The sequence below is a fragment of the Phyllobates terribilis genome, unplaced genomic scaffold (genome assembly GCF_046119375.1).
Source record: "Phyllobates terribilis strain yellow unplaced genomic scaffold, ASM4611937v1 Scaffold_7__3_contigs__length_470593459, whole genome shotgun sequence".
Classification (NCBI taxonomy): Eukaryota; Metazoa; Chordata; class Amphibia; order Anura; family Dendrobatidae; genus Phyllobates; species Phyllobates terribilis.
The window spans coordinates 427,868,668-427,891,863 of record NW_027362767.1 but is presented as its reverse complement, the minus strand read 5'-3'; the positions used below and the strand labels follow the sequence as shown (position 1 = coordinate 427,891,863).

Genomic DNA, 23,196 nt, shown 5'->3' with positions numbered 1-23,196 from the left:
ACTATAATGAAGGGGTAGAACCATCTCAAGGAGGATCACAAGGAAATGGACAGCATGTGACTTAAATATGAGTGTCTGAGCAAAGGGTCTGAATACTTCTGACCATGTGATATTCTTCACTCTTTGTTTCATTGCAGCCATTTGGTAAATTCTAAAAAGGTTTTTTTTTCTTATTAAAGTACACTCTGCACCCCATCTTGACTGAAAAAAATCAGAAATGTAGAAATGTTTGCAAATTTATTAAAAAAGAAAAACTGAAATATCACATGGTCATAAGTATTCAGACCCTTTGCTCAGTATTGAGTAGAAGCCCCCTTTTGAGCTAGTACAGCCACGAGTCTTCTTGGGAATGATGCAACAAGTTTTTCACACCTGGATTTGGGGATCCTCTGCCATTCTTCCTTGCTGATCCTTGCCAGTTCCGTCAGGTTGGATGGTGAACATTGGTGGACAGCCATTTTCAGGTCTCTCCAGAGATGCTCAATTGGGTTTAGGTCAGGGATGTGGCTGGGCCAGTCAAGAATGGTCACAGAGTTGTTCTGAAGCCACTCCTTTGTTATTCTAGCTGTGTACTTAGGGTCATTGTCTTGTTGGAAGGTGAACCTTCAGTCAAGTCTGAGGTCCAGAGCACTCTGGAAGAGGTTTTCATCCAGGATATCTCTGTACATGGCCGCATTCATGTTTCCTTCAATTGCAACCAATCGCCCTGTCCGTGCAGCTGAAAAAGACCTCCATAGCATGATGCTGCTGCCACCACCATGTTTCACTGTTGGGATTGTATTGGGCAGGTGATGAGCAGTGCCTGGTTTTCTCCACACATACCACTTAGAATTATCACCAAAAAGTTCTATATTCGTCTCATCAGACCAGAGAATCTTATTTCTCATAGTCTGGGAGTCCTTGATGTGTTTTTGAGCAAACTCTATGCGGGCTTTCATAGGTCTTGCACTGAGGAGAGGCTTCAGTCGGGCCACTCTGCCATAAAGGCCCGACTGGTGGAGGGCTGCAGTGATAGTTGACTTTGTGGAACTTTCTCCCATCTCCCTACTGCATCTCTGGAGCTCAGCCACAGTGATCTTGGGGTTCTTCTTTACCTCTCTCACCAAGGCTCTTCTCCCACAATTGCTCAGTTTGGCTGGACAGCCAGGTCTGGGAAGACTTCTGGTGGTCCCAAACTTCTTCCATTTAAGGATTATGGAGGCCACTGTGCTCTTAGGAATCCTGAGTACTGTAGAAATTCTTTTATAACCTTGGCCAGATCTGTGCCTTGCCACAATTCTGACTCTGAGCTCCTTGGGCAGTTCCTTTGAGCTCATGATTCTCATTTGGTCTGATATGCACTGTGAACTGTGAGGTCTTATATAAACAAGATTGTGCCTTTTCAAATCAAGTCCTATCAGTTTAATGAAACACAGCTGGACTATAATGAAGGAGTAGAACCATCTCAAGGAGGATCACAAGGAAATGGACAGCATGTGACTTAAATATGAGTGTCTGAGCAAAGGGTCTGAATACTTCTGACCATGTGATATTTCATTTTCTTTTTTAATAAATTTGCATAAATTTCTGTTTTTTTTTCAGTGAAGATGGGGTGCAGAGTGTACTTTAATAAGAAAAAAATGAACTTTTTAGAATTTACCAAATGGCTGCAATAAAACAGAGTGAAAAATTTAAAGGAGTCTGAATACTTTCCGTACCCACTGTATATTGTGTCATGTGAAGTGTAAACTATGTCCTGCGGTTTTAGAATATATTGTGACATAGACTGTGTTATGCTAATTTGCATAGTATATGAGAAATGTGTAATGTTAGTAGTGCAGCATAAGTTTAGGCTATGACATAGGTTAGAGATTAGAATATAATATAGTGACTGTAGTTAAATAAGGTAAGAAACTGTTAATCTTTGGGACTAACCCATAGTGGGAGGTCAAAATGCCAGTAAAAGGACACTGCTTCCTGTTTGAAGGGAGTTATTAGCTAGTGATAAGGTCAAGTTCAAGGTGCAGTGGGTTGATAGTGCAAGTGAGTATATTTTGTTCTGGGCGGTATGAGTCCTTACAAAAATTCCCTGAGGACATTACTGCAACATCCGGAACTGAAGATGGACATGAAACTGGTTGTGGGAAAGGTAACAGATCTCAGGTGTAATGTGGAACTGGACTGGGAATCCCTGGGGCTGACAGATTCAGTGGAAGTAAGAAAGTAAGGATAGTCCAGGTACAAAGGAAAGAAATGCTGGAAATGTACTGTACTATAGAAACAAGAAATGGAGAGTGTTGTGCCTGACACTGCGTGTTACAGTCTGATGCACTTGAACTGTCGAGTAAACTTCTGTGTGTTGAAATGAACTGAGTGTCCCATAATTTATGTGCGGTGGCTCCTGAAGTTAAAGACCTGGAGACACCTGAGGCCTGCGCCCTACAATCGAGTGTAACGCACCCTATACGCAAAAGCACATTTGAACTGGGACACAATTTTTCTGTAAAGGGCAAGGGCGATATGGAGCAGCAGCTCACCCACGAGTACCACCCTCTGGCACCTTACAAGCAGTTACACAGTCTTATTAACGATTCTTTTACAACTCAAAGCATTTTCCACACAGTTTCCTTCGTTCTTTTCTCTATTTTTCTCTATGTCCACTATTTCTTACTACTTCACCACAACTCAGCTTTAACTTTACAGTCCTTCTTAACAAGAGTCCTTTACTTGCTTCGCGGTTCCGCATCCTCTTTCCCTTTAGGGTGCCAGTATGGCTGGACTTAGATTCAAGCCCCCTGGTGATCTGGGACTCCCACGACTAACCCGGAAAAGCCTTTTCTATAGAACTCCTGTAACCTCTGCCAACTAGCTAATCCCAGTGTATTAACTGTATGATTCACTGTGCAGTGCAAACTGTATCTGTCTTAAAAATATTAAGAAAATGTTAAGAATTTTTCCAAACCCCTCATTCCCCCTCCCCTATACTACAGTTATATGAAAAAGTTTGGGCACCCCTATTAATCTTAAGCTTAATGTTTTATAAAAATTGGTGTTTTTGCAACAGCTATTTCAGTTTGATATATGTAATAACTGTTGGACACAGTAATGTTTCTGCCTTGAAATGAGGTTTATTGTACTAACAGAAAATGTGCAATCTGCATTCAAACAAAATTTGACAGGTGCATAAGTATGGGCACCTCACCAGAAAAGTGACATTAATATTTAGTAGATCCTCCTTTTGCAAAAATAACAGCCTCTAGTCACTTCCTATAGTTTTAATGAGTTCATGGATCCTGGATGAAGGTATTTTTGACCATTCCTCTTTACAAAACAATTCCAGTTCAGTTAAGTTTGATGGTCGCCGAGCATGGACAGCCCTCTTCAAATGATCCCACAGATGTTCAATGATATTCAGGTCTGGGGACTGGGATGGCCATTCCAGAACATTGTAATTGTTCCTCTGCATGAATGCCTGAGTAGATTTGGAGCGGTGTTTTGGATCATTGTCTTGCTGAAAGATCCATCCCCTGCGTAACTTCAACTTTATCACTGATTCTTGAACATTATTGTCAAGAATCTGCTGATACTGAGTGGAATCCATGCGTCCCTCAACTTTAACAAGATTCCCGGTGCCAGCATTGGCCACAAAGCCCCAAAGCATGATGGAACCTCCACCAAATTTTACTGTGGGTAGCAAGTGTTTTTCTTGGAATGTTGTGTTTTTTTTGCCCCATGCATAACGCCTTTTTGTATGACCAAACAACTCAATCTTGGTTTCATCAGTCCAAAGGACCTTTTTTCCAAAAAGAAATTGGCTTCTCCAAATGTGCTTTTGCATACCTCAGCCGACTCTGTTTGTGGCGTGCTTGCAGAAACGGCTTCTTTCGCATCACTCACCCATACAGCTTCTCCTTGTGCAAAGTGCGCTGTATAGTTGACCGATGTACAGTGACACCATCTGCAGCAAGTCGATGCTGCAGCTCTCTGGAGGTGGTCTGAGGATTGTCCTTGACTGATCTCACCATTCTTCTTCTCTGCCTTTCTGATGTTTTTCTTGGCCTGCCACTTCTGGCCTTAACAAGAACTGTCACTGTGTTCTTCCATTTCCTTACTATGTTCCTCACAGTGGAAACTGACAGGTTAAAACTCTGAGACAGCTTTTTGTATCCTTCCCCTGAACAACTATGTTGAATAATCTTTGTTTTCAGATCATTTGACAGTTGTTTTGAGGAGCCCATGATGCCACTCTTCAGTGGAGATTCAAACAGGAGAACAACTTGCAAGAAGCCACTTTAAGTAGCTTTTCTCATGATTGCATACATCTGGCTATGAAGTTCAAAGCTCAATGAGGTTACAAAACCAAAAAAAGTGCTTTAGTAAAAAGTAAGTAGGAATATTTAAAACAAGAAAATGATAAGGGTGCCCATACTTATGCACCTGTCAAATTTTGTTGGAATGCAGATTGCACATTTTCTATTAGTACAATAAACCTCATTTCAAGGCAGAAACATTACTGTGTCCAACAGTTATTACATATATCAAACTGAAATAGCTGTTGCAAAAACACCAATTTTTATAAAACATTAAGCTTAAGATTAATAGGGGTGCCCGAACTTTTTCATATAACTGTATTTGCCAGAGTAGAAGAGCAGACAATCTACGGAGCTGTCTGTATGCAAATTAGCACACACAGGATAAGTGGTTAGTAGACAAATGCTAGGGAGCTACTAACCCAATTAACATATGAGTGTAATTTCCAGCGGCACAGGCCTGCGATAAATATACACCTAGGTGAGAAGGACGAAGTCCCTGGCTTCAAAAGAATTCTCTCACACCCCCAGGGAATCCTCCTTTTGCTCTACTGAAATCTACAGTCTGGCCAGCATGACACAAAATATGGAATATCTTAAGTTCTATAATTCCGATAATAATGGGACATGTATTTTTAGAGGCAGGATCAGCTAAGGAACAGTATACATAATTTTCCAGAGCTGAATACCCCACCAGTAGCGGTAATGCAAAAGTACAAAATAACAGACCGTGGCTATGTCATGTGTGGTCTCTAAATAAAGGTAAATTCATAATGGAAAATATGGTATCACTTTCAGGCCTTTGCGATCAACCAGCGAGAAGTTATCGCTGAAGCCCGATATTTTAATAAAACCATAAAGGGCGGAGACCACCCACGTGAGATCATCGCAGGGGAGTATGTAAGCAGGTCCCCCCCTTCGGCATAAAAGACCCAGCTGAAGAGGGGTCCATATTCAGTGCCGGGGGTATAGATTCTATAAGCAAGGGGTCCCGTTAGATAACAGTCAAATCAATTGGAGCGCCTCGCCTCCAGCTAGACTGACTCGTCTCTGCGATCTGTCGAGTGAGTTATTCATTAATCCTTTTTATTTTGTGTAAGTACATACAGTCATGGCCAAAAGTATTGAGAATGAGACAAATAGTAATTTTTCCAAAGTTTACTGCTTCATTTTTTGTAATGGCAATTTGCATATACTCCTGAATGTCAAAGAGTGATCAGCTTAACAGCAATTACTGTACTTGCAAAGTCAATATTTGCCCAGAAAATGAACTTTAACCCCCAAAACACATTTCAACATCATTGCAGTCCTGCCTTAAAAGGAGCAGCTAACATCGTTTTAGTGATTGATCCATTAACACAGGTGTGGGTGTTGATAAGGACAGGGCTGGCGATCAATCAGTCATGATTAAGTAAGAATGACATCACTGGACACTTTAAAAGGACGCTGGTTCTTGGTATCATTGTTTCTCTTCAGTTAACCATGGTTATCTCTAAAGAAACATGTGCAGCCATCATTGCACTGCACAAAAATGGCCTAACAGGGAAGAGTATCGCAGCTACAAAGATTGCACCTCAGTCAACAATCTATCGCATCATCAAGAACTTCAAGGAGAGAGCTTCCATTGTTGTCAAGGAGGCTCCAGGGCGCCCAAGAAAGACCAGCAAGCGCCAGGACCGTATCTTAAAACTGTTTCAGCTGCGGGATCGGACTACTAGCAGTGCCGAGCTTGCTCAGGAATGGCAGCAGGCTGGTGTGAGTGCTTCTGCATGCACTGTGAGGCGGAGACTCTTTGAGCAAGGGCTGGTTTCAAGGAGGGCAGCAAAGAAGCCACTTCTCTCCAGAAAAAAACATCAGGGACCGACTTATATTCTGCAAAAGGTACAGGGAGTGGACTGCTGAGGACTGGGGCAAAGTCATTTTCTCTGATGAATCCCCTTTTCGATTGTTTGGGACATCTGGAAAACAGCTTATTCGGAGAAGAAGAGGTGAGCGCTACCACCAGTCTTGTCTCATGCCAACTGTAAAGCATCCTGAAACCATTCATGTGTGGGGTTGCTTCTCAGCCAAGGGAATCGGCTCACTCACAGTCTTGCCTAAAAACACAGCCATGAATAAAGAATGGTACCAGAATGTCCTCCAAGAGCAACTTCACCCAACCGTCCAAGAGCAGTTTGGCGCCCAAAAATGCCTTTTCCAGCATGATGGAGCACCTTGCCATAAAGCAAAGGTGATAACAAAATGGCTCATGGAACAAAACATAGAGATTTTGGGTCCATGGCCTGGAAACTCCCCAGATCTTAATCCCATTGAGAACTTGTGGTCAATCATCAAGAGACGGGTGGACAAACAAAAACCAACAAATTCTGGCAAAATGCAAGCATTGATTATGCAAGAATGGACTGCTATCAGTCAGGATTTGGTCCAAAAGTTGATTGAGAGCATGCCAGGGAGAATTACAGAGGTCTTGAAGAAGAAGGGGCAACACTGCAAATATTGACTTGCTGCATTAACTCATTCTAACTGTCAATATAACCTATTGGTACTCATAATATGATTGCAATTATATTTCTGTATGTGATATAAACATCAGACAAACACTAATAAAAACCAGAGGCCAGCAGATCATGGGAAAATATAATTTTGGTGTCATTCTCAAAACTTTTGGCCATGACTGTATGTACTGTTTTGTCCCTCTGTGTAAAATCTTTGTATATTTTTTATAAACACTGCCTCCCTTTTGGATTAAATATAAAATTTAATAGTTCTGTTTCTTGTGCTCTGTAATCGTTCCCTCCCCCGAAGCCATATACGATACCAGAAAGTAGGCGTCCGGTCCGGCCTGTATTATATTTCAAATCAGGTCGATGGTGGCAGCTAATAATTGTAATTGGGCTATCGTGAAGCTGGCAGTGACCATACTGAGGCATATACACATATTCCATGCGTTGGAATCCGGAGGTCTGTACGCCATACGCTTTCTGCTCGCTTGCCGATAGCTACGTAGTAAGTAATCGGCGTTGTGTGAGCATGAATCCCTGACAAATCCTGACAAAGTGACGGCAGCGGTGGGATATTGTGTGATCTCCCCAGTGACAGTATCCCTAAGGTGGTAATGGTTCCCCTACTGCAGTGTTCCCCAACTTCAGTCCTCAAGGCCTACCAACAGGCCATGTTTTCAGGATTTCCTTAGTATTGACCAGGTGATAATTGCATCACCTGCACAGGTAATAATTTCATCACCTGTGTAATTGTAAGGAAATCCTGTAAACATGACCTGTTGGTGGGCCTTGAGGACTGGAGTTGGGGAACACTGCCCTAGTGGATAGACCTCCCAATTTTCCAGGGATGGTCTAAAGCCTAGAGGAGAACAGAGACCCAAAAACCAACCATAGGGATAAAATACAACATTTTTATCACACATAAATAATCATGCATCAATATTAATATATTAAACTGCAAACAGACTCATGTCAACCCCCTTGTTGCCACGACATCTTTATCATCTGTTCCACCCCTCTACACCGGGACAATCTATTTGTCTCTCGTACTCGGTCATGTCCAGGCCCCTTACCTTGAGAGCTGTAAACTCCAGGCCTTTGTGCTAGGCGTCCTCTTCCAGGAACCATCTCCAAGGGTCACTCTGTCTCATAGTCACTTCTGCTTCGGATCTCGCTATTTATTTTCTTTTCCACTTGCAATGCACTCCAGGTCCTATCTGACTTCACTACCAGGAAGTCCTTTAAATTTTCTACATAGCCCCTCTCTTTGTGGGCTAGTCCCAACTCTTAACTCTCACTCCTGTCAGTTAGCTATTGCTAGGTAGAATACTGCTTCATCACTAACAATGCAAAACATTAAACAGGCAAACATTAACTCTATCTTGCCCTACTGTCTGGCACAACATAGTCTATCACTAACAGCACATATTACAATTCACTTTGCACATCAATAACACTTATTACATTATACATGACATTTCACATTACCCCACACAACATGTTTTAACAATAAAACTTGTTTCTTCAAGAGGGAAATGTGGGCAGCATGTCCATATCCTTACAAAACAGCATCATGAAAACAAGAAATACATCAGACAAGTCAGGGATAAAGTTGAAGAGTAAAGCAGGGTTAGGTTATAAAAAAATAGCCCAAGCTCTGAACATCTCATGGAGCACTGTTCAATCCATCATCCAAAAATGGAAAAAGTATGGCACAACTGCAAACCTACTAAGATATGGCCGTCCACCTAAGTTGATTTCCAAAGTAAGGAAAGCACTAATTACAGAATCAGCCAAGAGGCTCATGGTCACTCGAAAGAGCTGCAGAGATCCACAGTTCAGGGGGGGAATATCTGTCCACAGGACAACCATTAGTTGTATACTCCACAAATCTGGCCTTTATGGAAGAATGGCAAGAAGAAAGCAATTTTCGAAAACAAGAAGTTTTGTTTGCAGTTTTAAAAATCCATGTAGGCCACATAGCAAGCATGTGGAAGAAGGGGCTCTGATCAGATGAGACCAAAGGAGAACTTTTGGGGCTAAATGCAAAATACTATGAGAGGCAGAAAACTAGCACTGTACAGCATCCTGAAATCACTGTCTGCAGCCTTTAGACCCAATAAGAAAAATCTTGCTCTCATCTGTCCATAGAATGTTGCACCACTTCTCTTTAGGCTAGTCAAGTGTTATTTGGCAAACCATAACCTTTTGAACACACGTCTTTTTTTTTAGCAATGGTACTTTATGAGAGTTTCTTGCAAATAGTTTGGCTTCACGTACGCATCTTTTGATAGTTGCTGGACTCACAGGTAACGGAAGATCTTCTTTGATCTACCTGGAGATTATCGTTGGATGCTTCTTTGTCATTCTTGTGATTCTATGATCTATGCAGATAGTAGTATTTCTTTTCCTACCTTGTGTTTCGGGTTTTGTTTGCCATTTTAAAGCATTGGAAATCTTTTTAGCTGAGCATCCAATTATTTTCTGCACTTCTTTATATGTTTTTGCTTGTCCAATCAACTTCTTGATCAAAGTTCTTTCTCCTTCGGTACAATGTCTGGAACAACCCATTTTATTCACTAAGCAAGGGCTAAAACTAGCCAGTACAACATTTGCTGCCTCCTTCTTTAAATAAGGGCCATAATTAACATCTGTTTCTTCACTGAATGAGTGACTTCATTAACTGAACCCTGCGCTGCTATTAATTAGGACACCCCTTTTCTTTAAATGAGTCAATTACCCCCAGTTAGCAGCATGCTGTCATGACTGTTGATTCTGTTGGTTGCCCATTACTCGCCTAAACCTAGTCAAGATTTTTTTCCCATGTTGTATTATCTTTTCTGCCAAAAACAATAAACACATTAGTCATGTTAGGCTGCTATTATTTTGCACATAACTGTATATACAAATGGTCTACAGAGAAGTTGTCATTGTAACGCATAACAACCAATCAGCTTCCAGCTTTTATTTTTTCCAATTCAGATCTGAAAATTAAAATGTAATTTTTTTCATATGCAAAATTACCAAATAAACAAAATTATAAGTACAAGTACTACAGTAGCAAAGATGTGGTATATGTAACATGTTCCTGGGTTGTTTGCAGGTTTCCATATCTATCAGGTCATGTACGGCTGTGAGCGGAGAAATGACGGCTCCATTACAGGGTATGAGCAGCACGGATATGACGGGAGAGAGCTCATGGCTCTGGACACACAGACATGGACATATGTCCCCACCATGGAGCAGGCGCAGATCACCACACAGAGAGTCAACCATCCGGATGTACAAGCGGGAATGATGAGCAAAGATTATCTAGAGTATGAATGTATCAGCGCCCTGATGGAATACGTCGAGTATGGGAGAGAAGATCTGGAGAGGAGAGGTACCGTCATACTACGTATCATTACACCGCTATCATACTCTGTATGTTATGTTAAATTTATGTTCAAAGAGAAGAGAACATCTTCTGTAAGGTCCAGAACTCGCTAGGAGAGATGGTGAAGGCAGTCCTGGCAGGAATAGTCTAGGGCCCAGGCTAATGCTGCATATGAAAAGTTGTCATCTGTCTTTAATCTCCGAGGAAATAAAACACTTCCCCTGGTTCACGATTTTATTTAAATAAAAAAAATTCCCACACAGGTCCGACATAGTCCAGGGAATACGACGTAGTCCAGGGAATCCGACATAGCCCACAAATGGAAACCTAAAAAATATAAAAAGATAGGAATAGAAACAAGACACTGTCCCTCGTTCATCAATTTATTATAGATTAAATATATATAATTAACTTTGTCTACACTTAATGAATCTCTGAAAGAGCAAATTGAGGTTATAAAAAAATTCTCCTCAGAGCCAGAATTTGTGCAGAAGGAATTGAGCTTACAAAACACTATCGAGCGATTCCAGTTCCACCTTAAGGAATGAAAACATAAATTCTTCAGTAAGGATTTGGCGGAATTTAAGGACAATAAGACCTATACATTCCCGGTTATTAGAAACACCAGGACCTGTGACATTGACCCTTCCTCCTCAGAAACTGAGGCATCAGAAACTGAAGGAAAGAGTAAGAACCATAAAGCTAAAGGTAGAGGGTTTAATCAAGGGAGGAGTTCTAATAAGAGATCACCACAGAGGAGTAATTTTTTAGACCTACAATATCCTCTCAGAAGCAGGTTCAACAACCCCAATTAGAATCACAGATCATTAATTTATCTAAGAGACATTTGTCAGAGGACGAAATGTGCGTTCTTAGCAAGGGTCTATGTTTTGTCCCCACTACGGACTTTGATGCTTTTGAAACAGTCAAAGATTTACATCTGTTTATTCGCAATTTGAAATGGAAAATACATTTCATAAAAGAAAGCAAAAAAAGCAGTAGGGACCTAGGTATTGCAGATTATTTGTTGGAGGATGTCAGACTTCTGTACCACTTAGGTGATGTTAACCCCAATATTGAGGGAAGAAGTCCTATTACGGTTTTAAAAAACAGGAGTCAAAAGATGCCACCTTCGTCTGGTGATGTTTGTTCTATTGAGGTATTTTTGAATTTGGTGTCGAAAAATTTGATTGACCTTGAACATAGTGGAAATGATTACAGCCACAATTTATCTAAGCTAGAGATGGGTTGTTTGTTGAAGTTGGAAAAAGATAAAAGTATCGTGATAAAACCGTCTGATAAAGGCGGAAATCTAGTGGTTTTGGATACGGACGACTATCGTACAATGTGTTTGGGATTACTTGAACAGGGGAATGGTTATCAGAGACTATCGTACAATCCATCAAAGTGCCTACATCAAAAGTTGAGGGATTTAGTACAGGAAGGTTTTGTCAATAAAGTGATGACATAAATGAAAGGGACTACTTGGTTCCACTCTATCCAACGACAGCTACTTTTTACAGCCTCCCTAAAATCCACAAAGGTCTTACACCTTTAAAAGCAAGACACGTTGTGGCTGGTATTAATAGTCTCACCCATAAGGCAGGTATCTATGTGGACAAAATTTTGAGACCATTTGTGGTGGCTTTGAATTCCTATGTGCGTGACACAGCGAACCTCCTAAGTAAACTTGAAGGTGTTGTGCTTGAGCAGGGCATGATTTTGTGTAGCGTGGATGTAGAGGCCTTATACTCCTCGAACCCCTATGAATGTGGTTTAAGAGCCGTTGATTATTACCTTAGATCTAGGGGCAGAGAATATACCTTACATAATGAATTTGTTTTGAAACTCTTGGAATTTTGCCTTAACAATAATGTCTTCACCTTCAATGTAGAGTACTTCCACCAGCTCAGGGGCACAGCAATGGGGAGCCCATGTGCTCATTCTTATGCAAATTTTCTCCTGGGCTGGTGGGAAGAAACTGTGGTCTTCAGTGATTTTGACTCGGTTAACAAAGTCGTCATGTGGTTAAGATATATTGACGACATTTTTGTCATTTGGAATGGTATTCCGGAGAGCTTTCGTGAATTTGTCACAGGACTTAATAACAATCCCATTGGGCTGTTCTTTACGTCTGAGGTTAATGAGACAGAACTAGCGTTCTTAGATGTACTCATTCGTAAAGAGGCCAATGGGGAATTGAATACTGAAACCTACAGAAAGCCTACGGCTACCAACTCTCTCTTGAGGTGGGAAAGTAATCATCCGGTCCCCCTCAAGAGAGGTATCCCAAAGGGCCAATTCCTGAGGCTCAGGAGAAATTGTTCGGATATCAATGACTATAGAAGGCAAACGCTGTATTTGAGAAATAGATTCCTTGTTAGAGGATATCCTAAAAAAGTTCTTAATCGCGCCTATAGAGAATCTTTGGCTAAAGAGAGATGTGATCTTTTGGTCCCCAAACCTAAACAAAAAGAAGAATCATCGATCAGATTTATAACACTGTTCTGTAATAGATCTCACCAGGTGAAACAGATCTTTCAGAAACATTGGGGGATCCTTCTTATGGATGAGGATATTGAAGATAAATTGGCCCCACAACCACTAATCACTTACCGTAAAGGTAGGTCCCTTAAGGACCGTCTTGTTCATAGTCATTTTCATACTCCCACATGGCTGGATCGAGGAGTATCTGGTTGTTATCGATGTAATAACTGTAAGGCATGTAATGCCATTACCCAAGGAACCAAGTTCAGAAGTTTTGTGAAAGAAAGGGATTTTAACATCAGACAACTGATTAATTGCCGTTCTAAGGGAGTGATATACAAGGCCACTTGTATATGTAATCTCGAGTATGTAGGAAAGACACGGAGAGAACTGAAGAAGAGAATATTAGAACATCTACGAGATATTAAAAATAAAAAAGATACTCCAATTGCCAACCACATAAATACGATGCACCAAGGTGATGCTAATGCGATTAAGTTTATGGGCATAGAGAAGGTTACACCACCAATAAGAGGAGGTAATTGGGATTTACACATACTACAAAAAGAAACTCGATGGATCTTTACCCTGGGTACGACTATTCCTTATGGTTTGAATGAGGTTCTATCCTTTGCCCCATTCCTTCCAGAATAGGGACTTAATAGGGCTATTTAGTCAGGGACAGCCACCGTAGATTGGAGGCGCCACTTGCGCAGGTTTTATAGGGTGCCAACCCCCACGTAGATAGGGTCAGTGGACTAGTTTCATCACAGTTGTTTATTAGGGATCCCATTTTCTACCTTTTTGTTTCATTCTGGAGGTCTGCTGTTAGGCAACTCTACCGCATAATAAGTCTATAAACAATTTTTCCCTACTCTTGGTAATCCATCTACATTTACACATATACATTGTGCATATCCAATGGTTTCGTTATCTAGATGAGAAGCCTTATTTTTCCTGGCATTCCTGAGGTCTGATTTTGGGATATATACTGTACTTTGAGAAGGCTGGATATGTCTGTTTAGGCAATTAGGCATTTTGGTGTTTATTACCTATTTAGCCTTTATATGCCATAATTATGGGGAATTCTTTATATAGATTTCCTTTTTTGAATATAGGAGGTATGGAAAAAAAAACGTTTTTTGTCCCCCTCATCCGCATCTCCTAAACCCATTTATTATGGCTGCTGGTCCGTATGAAGGGAGGGGCTTTTGCGCTCCAGCACAACTAAAGTTGGATGTTTCACCGCGTGACCGGAAGTGACGCATGCGGTCCAACATGGTTTGCGTTCCGTGGTCATAGGAACGCGTGACGTATGCTTCCGGTTACCGGGCATTCTGGGACCGGAAGTGCGTCACGGCGTGCACACAATTTTGAATGAGTGCAGTTTGTGCACATGTATAAAGCACCGTAACATGTACACCCTCTTTAGGCATTAGTATGGAACTAAAGGACTAATGTGGGATCTGCACCATTTTGGAACTACATACCCCTGATGAAGGATTGAAACGTTGGGATGTTCCGTGGATCAGCTTATCACCTTTAATATAGGGGGAATATATAGAAAGACCCCGGGTGAGATTATTCCAGTATTCACATGAGGTTATAATGCCTGGATGGTAATAGAAGGCTCCTCATATGTCTGGTTAGATTTACTTATACATACTGTACCTGCTGTTTAGAGAATTGCTCGTTATGTTATTAATAGTGGTTAGTGGTTACATGCGTATTTAGGTATGATCACCAAAATCTACTGTGATACTTATTAGTGGATATTACTGCTGATATTCACTTTGGCTAATATTGCCGTTAAGGGCTTTGGGATTTTATAGCCAAGCACCTTTTGGGATTTATACCTCTGTTTGACCTAATAAGGTTGTATTTTTTGAGCCTTGGTCATGATAGATGTTTATATTATGCTTTATTATTAGGTCTGGCATAATTTAGGTTCTACTTTTTGTACCTTTATACCGTCTATTTTATATTCACGGTGTGAATTTTTTACCATATTGGCACTTAGCATTACACTTTTTAATTATTATTAATAAAGGTTATATTTTATATGTACCTATTTGCTGTATCTATGGGAGACTTGTTTAACATACTTTTGGCCTAGGCTGATTTATAGTTAAAGTCCTGACCTTAATCCGATTGAGATGATGTGGTATGACCTTAAAAAGGCGGCTCATGCTTGGAAACCCTCCAATGTGGCTGATTTACAACAATTTTGCAAAGATGAGTGGCCAAAATTCCTTCAGAGCGTTGTAAAAGACTCATTGCCAGTTATCGCAAACGCTTGATTGCAGTTGTTGCTGCTAAGGGGTGGCCCAACCAGTTATTAGGTTTAGGGGGCAATCACTTTTTCACACAGGGCCATGTAGGTTTGGCTTTCTTTTTCCCTCATTAACAAAGACCTTCATTTAAAAACGGCATTTTGTGTTTACTTATCTTGGTCTAATATTTAAATTTGTTTTATGATCTGAAACATTTAAGTGTGAAACACATGCAAAAGAATAAGAAATCAGGAAGGAGGCATATACTTTTTCACACCACTTTATGTCTATCTATAGCTATTATCTATCTCTATGTATTATCTACAAGTGCTTCTCACTAAATTAGAATATCATCAAAAAGTTAATTTATTTCAGTTGTTCAACACAAAAAGTGAAACTCATATATTATATAGAGTCAATGGAAACAGAGTGATCTATTTCACGTGTTTATTTCTGCTAATGTTGACGATTATGGATTACAGCCAATGAAAACACAAAAGTCATTAGCTCAGTAAATTAGAATAATTAACAAAAACACCTGCAAAGGCTTCCTAAGCATTTAAAAAGGTCCCTTAGTCTGTTTCAGTAGGCTCCACAATCATGGGGAAGACTGCTGACTTGACAGATGTCCAGAAGGCAGTCATTGACACACTCCACAAGGAGTGTAAACCACAAAAGGTCATTGCTAAAGAAGCTGGCTGTTCACAGAGTGCTGTATCCAAGCATATTAATAGAAAATTGAGTGGAAGGAAAAAAGTGTGGTAGAAAAAGGTGCACAAGCAACCGGGATAGCCGCAGCCTTGAAAGGATTATTAAGAAAAGGCCATTCAAAAATTTGGGGGAGATTCACAGGGAGTGGACTGCTGCTGGAGTCATTGCTTCAAGAGCCATCACACACAGACGTATCCAGGACATGGGCTACAAGTGTCACATTCCTTGTGTCAAGCCACTCATGACCAATAGACAACGCCAGAAGCGCCTGGGCCAAGGAGAAAAACACCTGGACTGTTCTCAGTGGTCCAAGGTGTTGTTTTCCGATGAAAGTAAATTTTGCATTTAATTTGGAAATCAAGGTCCCAGAGTCTGGAGGAAGAGTGGAGAGGCCACAATCCAAGCTGCTGGAGGTCTAGTGTGAGGTTTCCACAATCAGTGATGGTTTGGGGGCCATGTCATCTGCTGGTGTAGGTCCACTGTGTTTTATCAAGACCAAAGTCAGCACAGCCGTCTACCAGGACATTTTACAGCACTTCATGCTTCCCTCTGCCGACAAGCTTTTTGGAGATGGAAATGTGGGGAGCAGTGCATACTCATTTTGGATTTGCATATGCTCGACTAGCAGGTGCATAGCGGTGAATTCTCCAGTACTCTACAGCAAGATAACCGGAGAAGCTACAGCGATAAAAGCTACATATTCTGAAATGGCTGTTCAGGCCCTACTTCAGGATGCCATGAGTATCGTACTAAAAATTCACCTGACAGATTCCCTTTAAGTGCTTGTCATTCAATCTGCAGGCTCAGCCTTCTCCCTTAATTTGCAGTTTGTTTAGTAATGACGGATGCAGAGAGAACGACCTTCACATACAGGGAGTGACTGACAGGAAATAGAGCACCGCATTCTTGGTCTTGAGCCATTTTTGACCTTGGCGCCCTCTGTTGGCCAATAGTGGGATATATGGAATGATGACACTTCTTTGTAGCAGATAATGATGCAAAACACTCCAAACTAAGAACTGTCCAATGAGAAGACTGTAAAAACCAAGTCCGGAAAAAACTCTTCAAAATTGTTTCAGAAAATGAAAAACTCCAAAGAAGGAGCATTTCCTGAAGCGGCTTTCATTAGAAAACGTGATGTTTTTGACTGCCTCAAAAAACCACTGTGTGCACATAACCTTATAGCCCAGGACGGTTTGAACATTAATTGTATATTTAGAATTAATCAGCCTGGTATTATACATTACAGGTGACTCGATATTTAGCCCATCCAGTTTGTTTGTTCAGCTGTTTATGTTCATCACGTAAAAATTAAAATGATAATTACTGTTTAAATGATGAGTACACATGAAAGTAAGAAATTTTGTAATATATATTATCAGATAAATTTATTTTTTCTTTTCCTGGACTGTTCTTTTACTCTCAAATCATGACTAAAATCTGTGCTCAGTGAATACGGACTTTCCCATTAATGAAGTAGCAGATGACAGTTGGTGCTTATGAAGTTCTATGAAGAGGGGAGTGGGGAGGAGCAGGCAGACACAGACATAGAGGGTGAGGAGCTAAAGACAGGCAGAAAAAGAGGCAACAGTAGAGGTGGAGGTAGACACAGATATAAAGGGGGAGAAGTCAAATGCAGACAGAGGGGGAGGAGCTAGAGACAGACTGACATAGAGGGGAGGAGCTAGAGGCAGACAGAGGGGGAGGAGCTAGACAGACTGACAGGGGAGTAGCTGGAGGCAGACAGAGGGGGAGGAACTACAGACAAACTGACAGAGGGGAGGAGCTAGATTCAAATCATAGAGGGGAGGAGCTAGAGGCAGACAGAGAGGAGGAGCTAGATGCAGATCATAGAGGGGAGGAGGTAGAGGCAGACTGACAGAGGGGAGGAGCTAGAGGCAGACAATGGGGAGGCGCTAGAGACAGGCAGACAGAGGGGAGGCGCTAGAGACAGATATAGAGGGGAGAAGCTAGAGGCAGACAGACATTGTCACTTTACATCAAATTTATGCAAAAATTTGCAAAATTTCCCCTGTTGTGGTTAAGCTGAAAACAAACTTTTAGACTCATTCAAAGCACTGGTTCAAAAAGATGCAGCGGTGGAGACTCAGTGCTGGACCGGGGACAGTTAGTAAAGCCATTGACGAAGGTTTTCTGAAAAGGAACATCTCCTTTAAGTCTGAGGTTGGTTCCATAAAATGACAAAAAACGTGACATCTCATGTAGTATTATTGTTCCACATTTCTGATTATTTTCATATTTTGAGAGGGTAATGATGAGAGGGAACTTGGGGAGAATTGCATACTTCTTAATACATCTGGAATTTTCGGCATAAATCCCTGTTTTTCTTCTCTATCAGGAACTGGACTTGTTGCACTATTTTGAACCTGATGTTTGAATGTGTCTAAAAGCTAGTTAACAGCTTCCCCATGTCTGGAAAAATGTTACAAATTTGTACACAGTACAGGGGTCTCTGCTAATTGTACAGACCCCCAGATAAGAGGACAGGTCAGATCTGTGCTGCATGGACTCCATGTTTCTCTTCTTCTTCCCTCTCAGTTCGGCCCCAGGTGAAGGTGTCCGGTCAGGAGAAAGGAGACACCATGAAGCTTCACTGCCAGGTGTACGGATTTCACCCCCGAGCTGTGGATGTGAAGTGGATGAAGAATGGAGGGGACAAGGTTTACTCCTATGAGACCACACCCGTCCTCCCCAATCCTGACGGCACCTATCAGATCAGGGTCAGCGCAAAAGTGACCCCCAAAGAGGGCGACAGCTACTCCTGTTATGTGGATCACATCACCCTGGAGGAGGCGCTACTTGTACAATGGGGTGAGTAGTGTCCGTAGCGGGTGGATAACTCATCAACGTAGGGTGAATTGGAGATCGTTTGATGACACTACACATACATCATCACTACAGAGGAGACTAATGTGAGTAATACATGACGCTCCCAGTATAATCCGCAGATCAATTTGTCTTTCTGTTTTCAAACCAGAACCAGAACCAGAATCAGAGAAGTCCAGCGTCCTCTGGATCATAGTTGGGGCCAGCAATGGGGTCATTGTTGCTCTTTTTTCCATTTGTAGTTTTCTCCTATATAAAAGTAAGTATCAGTAATTCAGAGTGTCTTCTCTTCTATACTAAGTATATCGGCTTTGAAGTACAGAAATATACTGGATATCAATTTGTAAATGAATTTTGCACTCTGCTGATCCTAAAAAATACCATGCATATCAAGTTCTCTAGTTCTGATATTAACCCAAAATAACCAGGAAAATTCTTAAAATACATACTGCGAAAAATAGTGCATTTATTCACAGCTTACTACACTACAGTTAATGCAAAATATATACATGGGAGGGCTTCTTTAAGAACTGAATGGCAAAGGAACTTCAGTTCACCAGACAAGCAATATACATTAGTGCATGGACTTTACTGACCCAAAAGCAACACGTATCTACCTCTGCTTGAGATCCAAGATAAAAGCCTGATGAAGACCTCAAGCCGAGTTAGAAACGCGTTGCTGTTTTCTCATTGTTGCTCCTCTGGAGGGAGTTCCGGTCCTGGGATTTCCAGCGGAATTCCTTTGTTTCTGCAGCACAACTGTCACGCCAGGTGTAGGAAAGACTTAGTGCAACACAGAGGGAAGAGGGAAAGGGACCCTAGACACTAGGGAAAGGGGGGAGTGGAGACCTCCTAGTGTGGTATAGTGTCACACTTTCTCAACTATCGTCCCTATATTGCCTCTTCAGCAATTGCCGCACGCGTGCCTCGCCCTGTCTTTCCCTGGCGTATGGCTAAGGCTAGGGATGGGAGGGGAGGAGCATGAGTTGATCTCCACTAAACTCTATAGACAACAAGGGTAGACAAACAGGGGGAGAATGCTTAGCTTTAGACGACTCCAGACAAATGGGAACTCGGCCTCAAGCTCCAGAGAGTACGAAGTACTGCTCCTGCTAAGCCTTCACAAGTAGAAATGAATATAGCGGACACCTCCCTTTCAGACACACCAGGTATATATACACACAGGCCAGGGAGCTAATTACCAGAGGGAGGTAGCCGCTAGGTCCTAGAGACAGCCTCTCATCTAAGAAGATGTCTGTAATGCCAAACGTAGAGATCTCCTGCAACCCACTGCAGGGCGACTGTCTGTCACCTCTGACACACCCGTGATAACAACTGCCTGAGCTGAGCAGTAAACTGGACCTCTACTTCTTCATTATTTCTGCTCCAGAGAGCGCTGTTTGTTTTTTTCTATTGCATGTTCATCATTATAGGAAGAGCTAGGAAAGCAGCTGTCACACACGTACCTGACCCTCGATTTACTGAGCGATATTTGTATGTCCCCATATATGCTAAATTGTGACCAGATGTATCCCTCCAAATTCTGTAAAATGTTCCGGCATTTATGGGATGTCTGGGGCCGTGGATAATACAAGTCCCTTTAACTGGTGGCGCCGTCCATGTTTCTGTTGTTTTCCGCAGCTGCAATGATAATGGAGGGAAGACGGACTGGATGACAAGTAGGATGTGGGGATTTGTCCTAATTTAATTTTTTTTATTATAGAAAAGAAGCTCGTCTACAAGGCGTCCAGTGGTGAGTATTGTGTGTCTGTGCCGAGATGTCGAATGCCCTGTGATAGTGAGGGATCAATAGAGATGACAGTATGGTTGGCTGATGTGTATATAGTGCAATCTCCGGACTCGGTGTAGGACATCACTGATCATCCATGATCAGCTCCTGCTTCATCCATGCAGTGAACATGATTCGGAGCCTTGGACGCGGAGCAGGAATCGAAACAGAATGCGTGGCATTTCAGAAACAATTCTGGTGACGCCTTTTGGCACATACAGTACAGACCAAAAGTTTGGACACACCTTCTCATTTAAAGATTTTTCTGTATTTTCATGACTTTGAAAATTGTACATTCACACTGAAGGCATCAAAACTATGAATTAACACATGTGGAATTATATACTTAACAAAAAAGTGTGAAACAACTGAAAATATGTCTTATATTCTAGGTTCTTCAAAGTAGCCACCTTTTGCTTTGATGACTGCTTTGCACACTCTTGGCATTCTCTTGATGAGCTTCAAGAGGTAGTCACCGGAAATGGTCTTCCAACAATCTTGAAGGAGTTCCCAGAGATGCTTAGCACTTGTTGGCCCTTTTGCCTTCACTCTGCGGTCCAGCTCACCCCAAACCATCTCGATTGGGTTCAGATCTGGTGACTGTGGAGGCCAGGTCATCTGGCGTAGCACCCCATCACTCTCCTTCTTAGTCAAATAGCCCTTACACAGCCTGGAGGTGTGTTTGGGGTCATTGTCCTGTTGAAAAATAAATGATGGTCCAACTAAACGCAAACCGGATGGAATAGCATGCCGCTGCAAGATGCTGTGGTAGCCATGCTGGTTCAGTATGCCTTCAATTTTGAATAAATCCCCAACAGTGTCACCAGCAAAGCACCCCCACACCATCACACCTCCTCCTCCATGCTTCACGGTGGGAACCAGGCATGTAGAGTCCATCCGTTCACCTTTTCTGCGTCGCACAAAGACACGGTGGTTGGAACCAAAGATCATCAGACCAAAGCACAGATTTCCACTGGTCTAATGTCCATTCCTTGTGTTCTTTAGCCCAAACTTGTCTCTTCTGCTTGTTTCCTGTCCTTAGCAGTGGTTTCCTAGCAGCTATTTTACCATGAAGGCCTGCTGCACAAAGTCTCCTCTAAACAGTTGTTGTAGAGATGTATCTGCTACTAGAACTCTGTGTGGCATTGACCTGGTCTCTAATCTGAGCTGCTGTTAACCTGCGATTTCTGAGGCTGGTGACTCGGATAAACTTATCCTCAGAAGCAGAGGTGACCTTGGGAACACTTTCAAAGTTTGCCCTATTTTTTGGACTGACTGACCTTCATTTCTTAAAGTAATGATGACCACTCGTTTTTCTTTACTTAGCTGCTTTTTTCTTGCCATAATACAAATTCTAACAGTCTATTCAGTAGGACTGTCAGCTGTGTATCCACCTGCCTTCTGCACAACACAGCTGATGGTCCCAACCCCATTTATAAGGCAAGAAATCCCACTTATTAAACCTGACAGGGCACACCTGTGAAGTGAAAACCATTTCCGGTGACTACCTCTTGAAGCTCATCAAGAGAATGCCAAGAGTGTGCAAAGCAGTCATCAAAGCAAAAGGTGGCTACTTTGAAGAACCTAGAATATAAGACATATTTTCAGTTGTTTCACACTTTTTTGTTAAGTATATAATTCCACATGTGTTAATTCATAGTTTTGATGCCTTCAGTGTGAATGTACAATTTTCAAAGTCATGAAAATACAGAAAAATCTTTAAATGAGAAGGTGTGTCCAAACTTTTGGTCTGTACTGTAAGTCATGCAGCAGTGCGTGTGATTACACCATGGACTGCATGACTATTTCCAGGAATGGCCCCGCCCAGATGACTATTTGGGTAAATCGGTTGATGGATGCACACTATGACCAGTATTAAGTCTCACCTGCATGTCAGTGTTTATGTGCTATAGGAATGTTTTACCTAAACATCTCTATATAGAGTAGATAACACAGGATCCTCCATTCACAATAGGTGATGTCACAGCTCACCTCCTCCTCCTCCTGTACAATGACTGATAACACCTCTATATACAGTAGATAACACAGGATCCACCATTCACAATAGGTGATGTCACAGCTCACCTCCTCCTGTACAATGACTGATAACACCTCTATATACAGTCGATAACACAGGATCCACCATTCACAATAGGTGATGTCACAGCTCACCTCCTCCTCCTGTACAATGACTGTTAACACCTCTATATACAGTAGATAACACAGGATCCACCATTCACAATAGGTGATGTCACAGTTCACCTCCTCTTCCTGTCCAATGACTGATAACTCCTCTATATACAGTAGATAACACAGGATCCACCATTCACAATAGGTGATGTTACAGCTCACCTCCTTTCCCTCCTGTACAATGACATAACACCTCTATATATAGTAGATAACACAGGATCCACCATTCACAATAGGTGATGTCACAGCTCACCTCCTCCTCCTCCTGTACAATGACTGATAACACCTCTATATACAGTAGATAACACAGGATCCACCATTCACAATAGGTGATGTCACAGCTCACCTCCTCCTGTACAATGACTGATAACACCTCTATATACAGTCGATAACACAGGATCCACCATTCACAATAGGTGATGTCACAGCTCACCTCCTCCTCCTGTACAATGACTGTTAACACCTCTATATACAGTAGATAACACAGGATCCACCATTCACAATAGGTGATGTCACAGTTCACCTCCTCCTCTTCCTGTACAATGACTGATAACTCCTCTATATAAAGTAGATAACACAGGATCCACCATTCACAGTAGATGATGTTACAGCTGACCTCCTCCCCCTCCTGTACAATGACATAACACCTCTATATACAGTAGATAACACAGGATCCACCATTCACAATAGGTGATGTCACAGCTCACCCTCTCCTCCTGCTGTACAATGACTG

The 23,196-nt window shown here is 41.8% G+C and overlaps 2 protein-coding genes across 3 annotated transcripts in view; both read left to right on the top strand.

The window, feature by feature from the left end:
• LOC141155198 (HLA class II histocompatibility antigen, DM beta chain-like) overlaps nucleotides 1-23,196 on the top strand; it is a 488,746-nt gene that overhangs the window by 83,525 nt on the left and 382,025 nt on the right. The gene's annotated exons all lie outside the window — the stretch shown is intronic.
• Nucleotides 1-23,196, top strand: part of LOC141155195 (class I histocompatibility antigen, F10 alpha chain-like) — a 42,130-nt gene that overhangs the window by 14,534 nt on the left and 4,400 nt on the right. The window contains exons 3-6 of one of the 2 annotated variants that reach the window (XM_073641928.1): nucleotides 9,894-10,172; nucleotides 18,197-18,469; nucleotides 18,636-18,743; nucleotides 20,208-20,237. In XM_073641928.1, the coding sequence (XP_073498029.1) occupies nucleotides 9,894-10,172; nucleotides 18,197-18,469; nucleotides 18,636-18,743; nucleotides 20,208-20,237 (690 nt within the window). Of the gene's footprint in view, nucleotides 1-9,893; nucleotides 10,173-18,196; nucleotides 18,470-18,635; nucleotides 18,744-20,125; nucleotides 20,176-20,207; nucleotides 20,238-23,196 lie in introns of those variants that run through there. The other variant, XM_073641929.1, reaches the window with a different exon arrangement.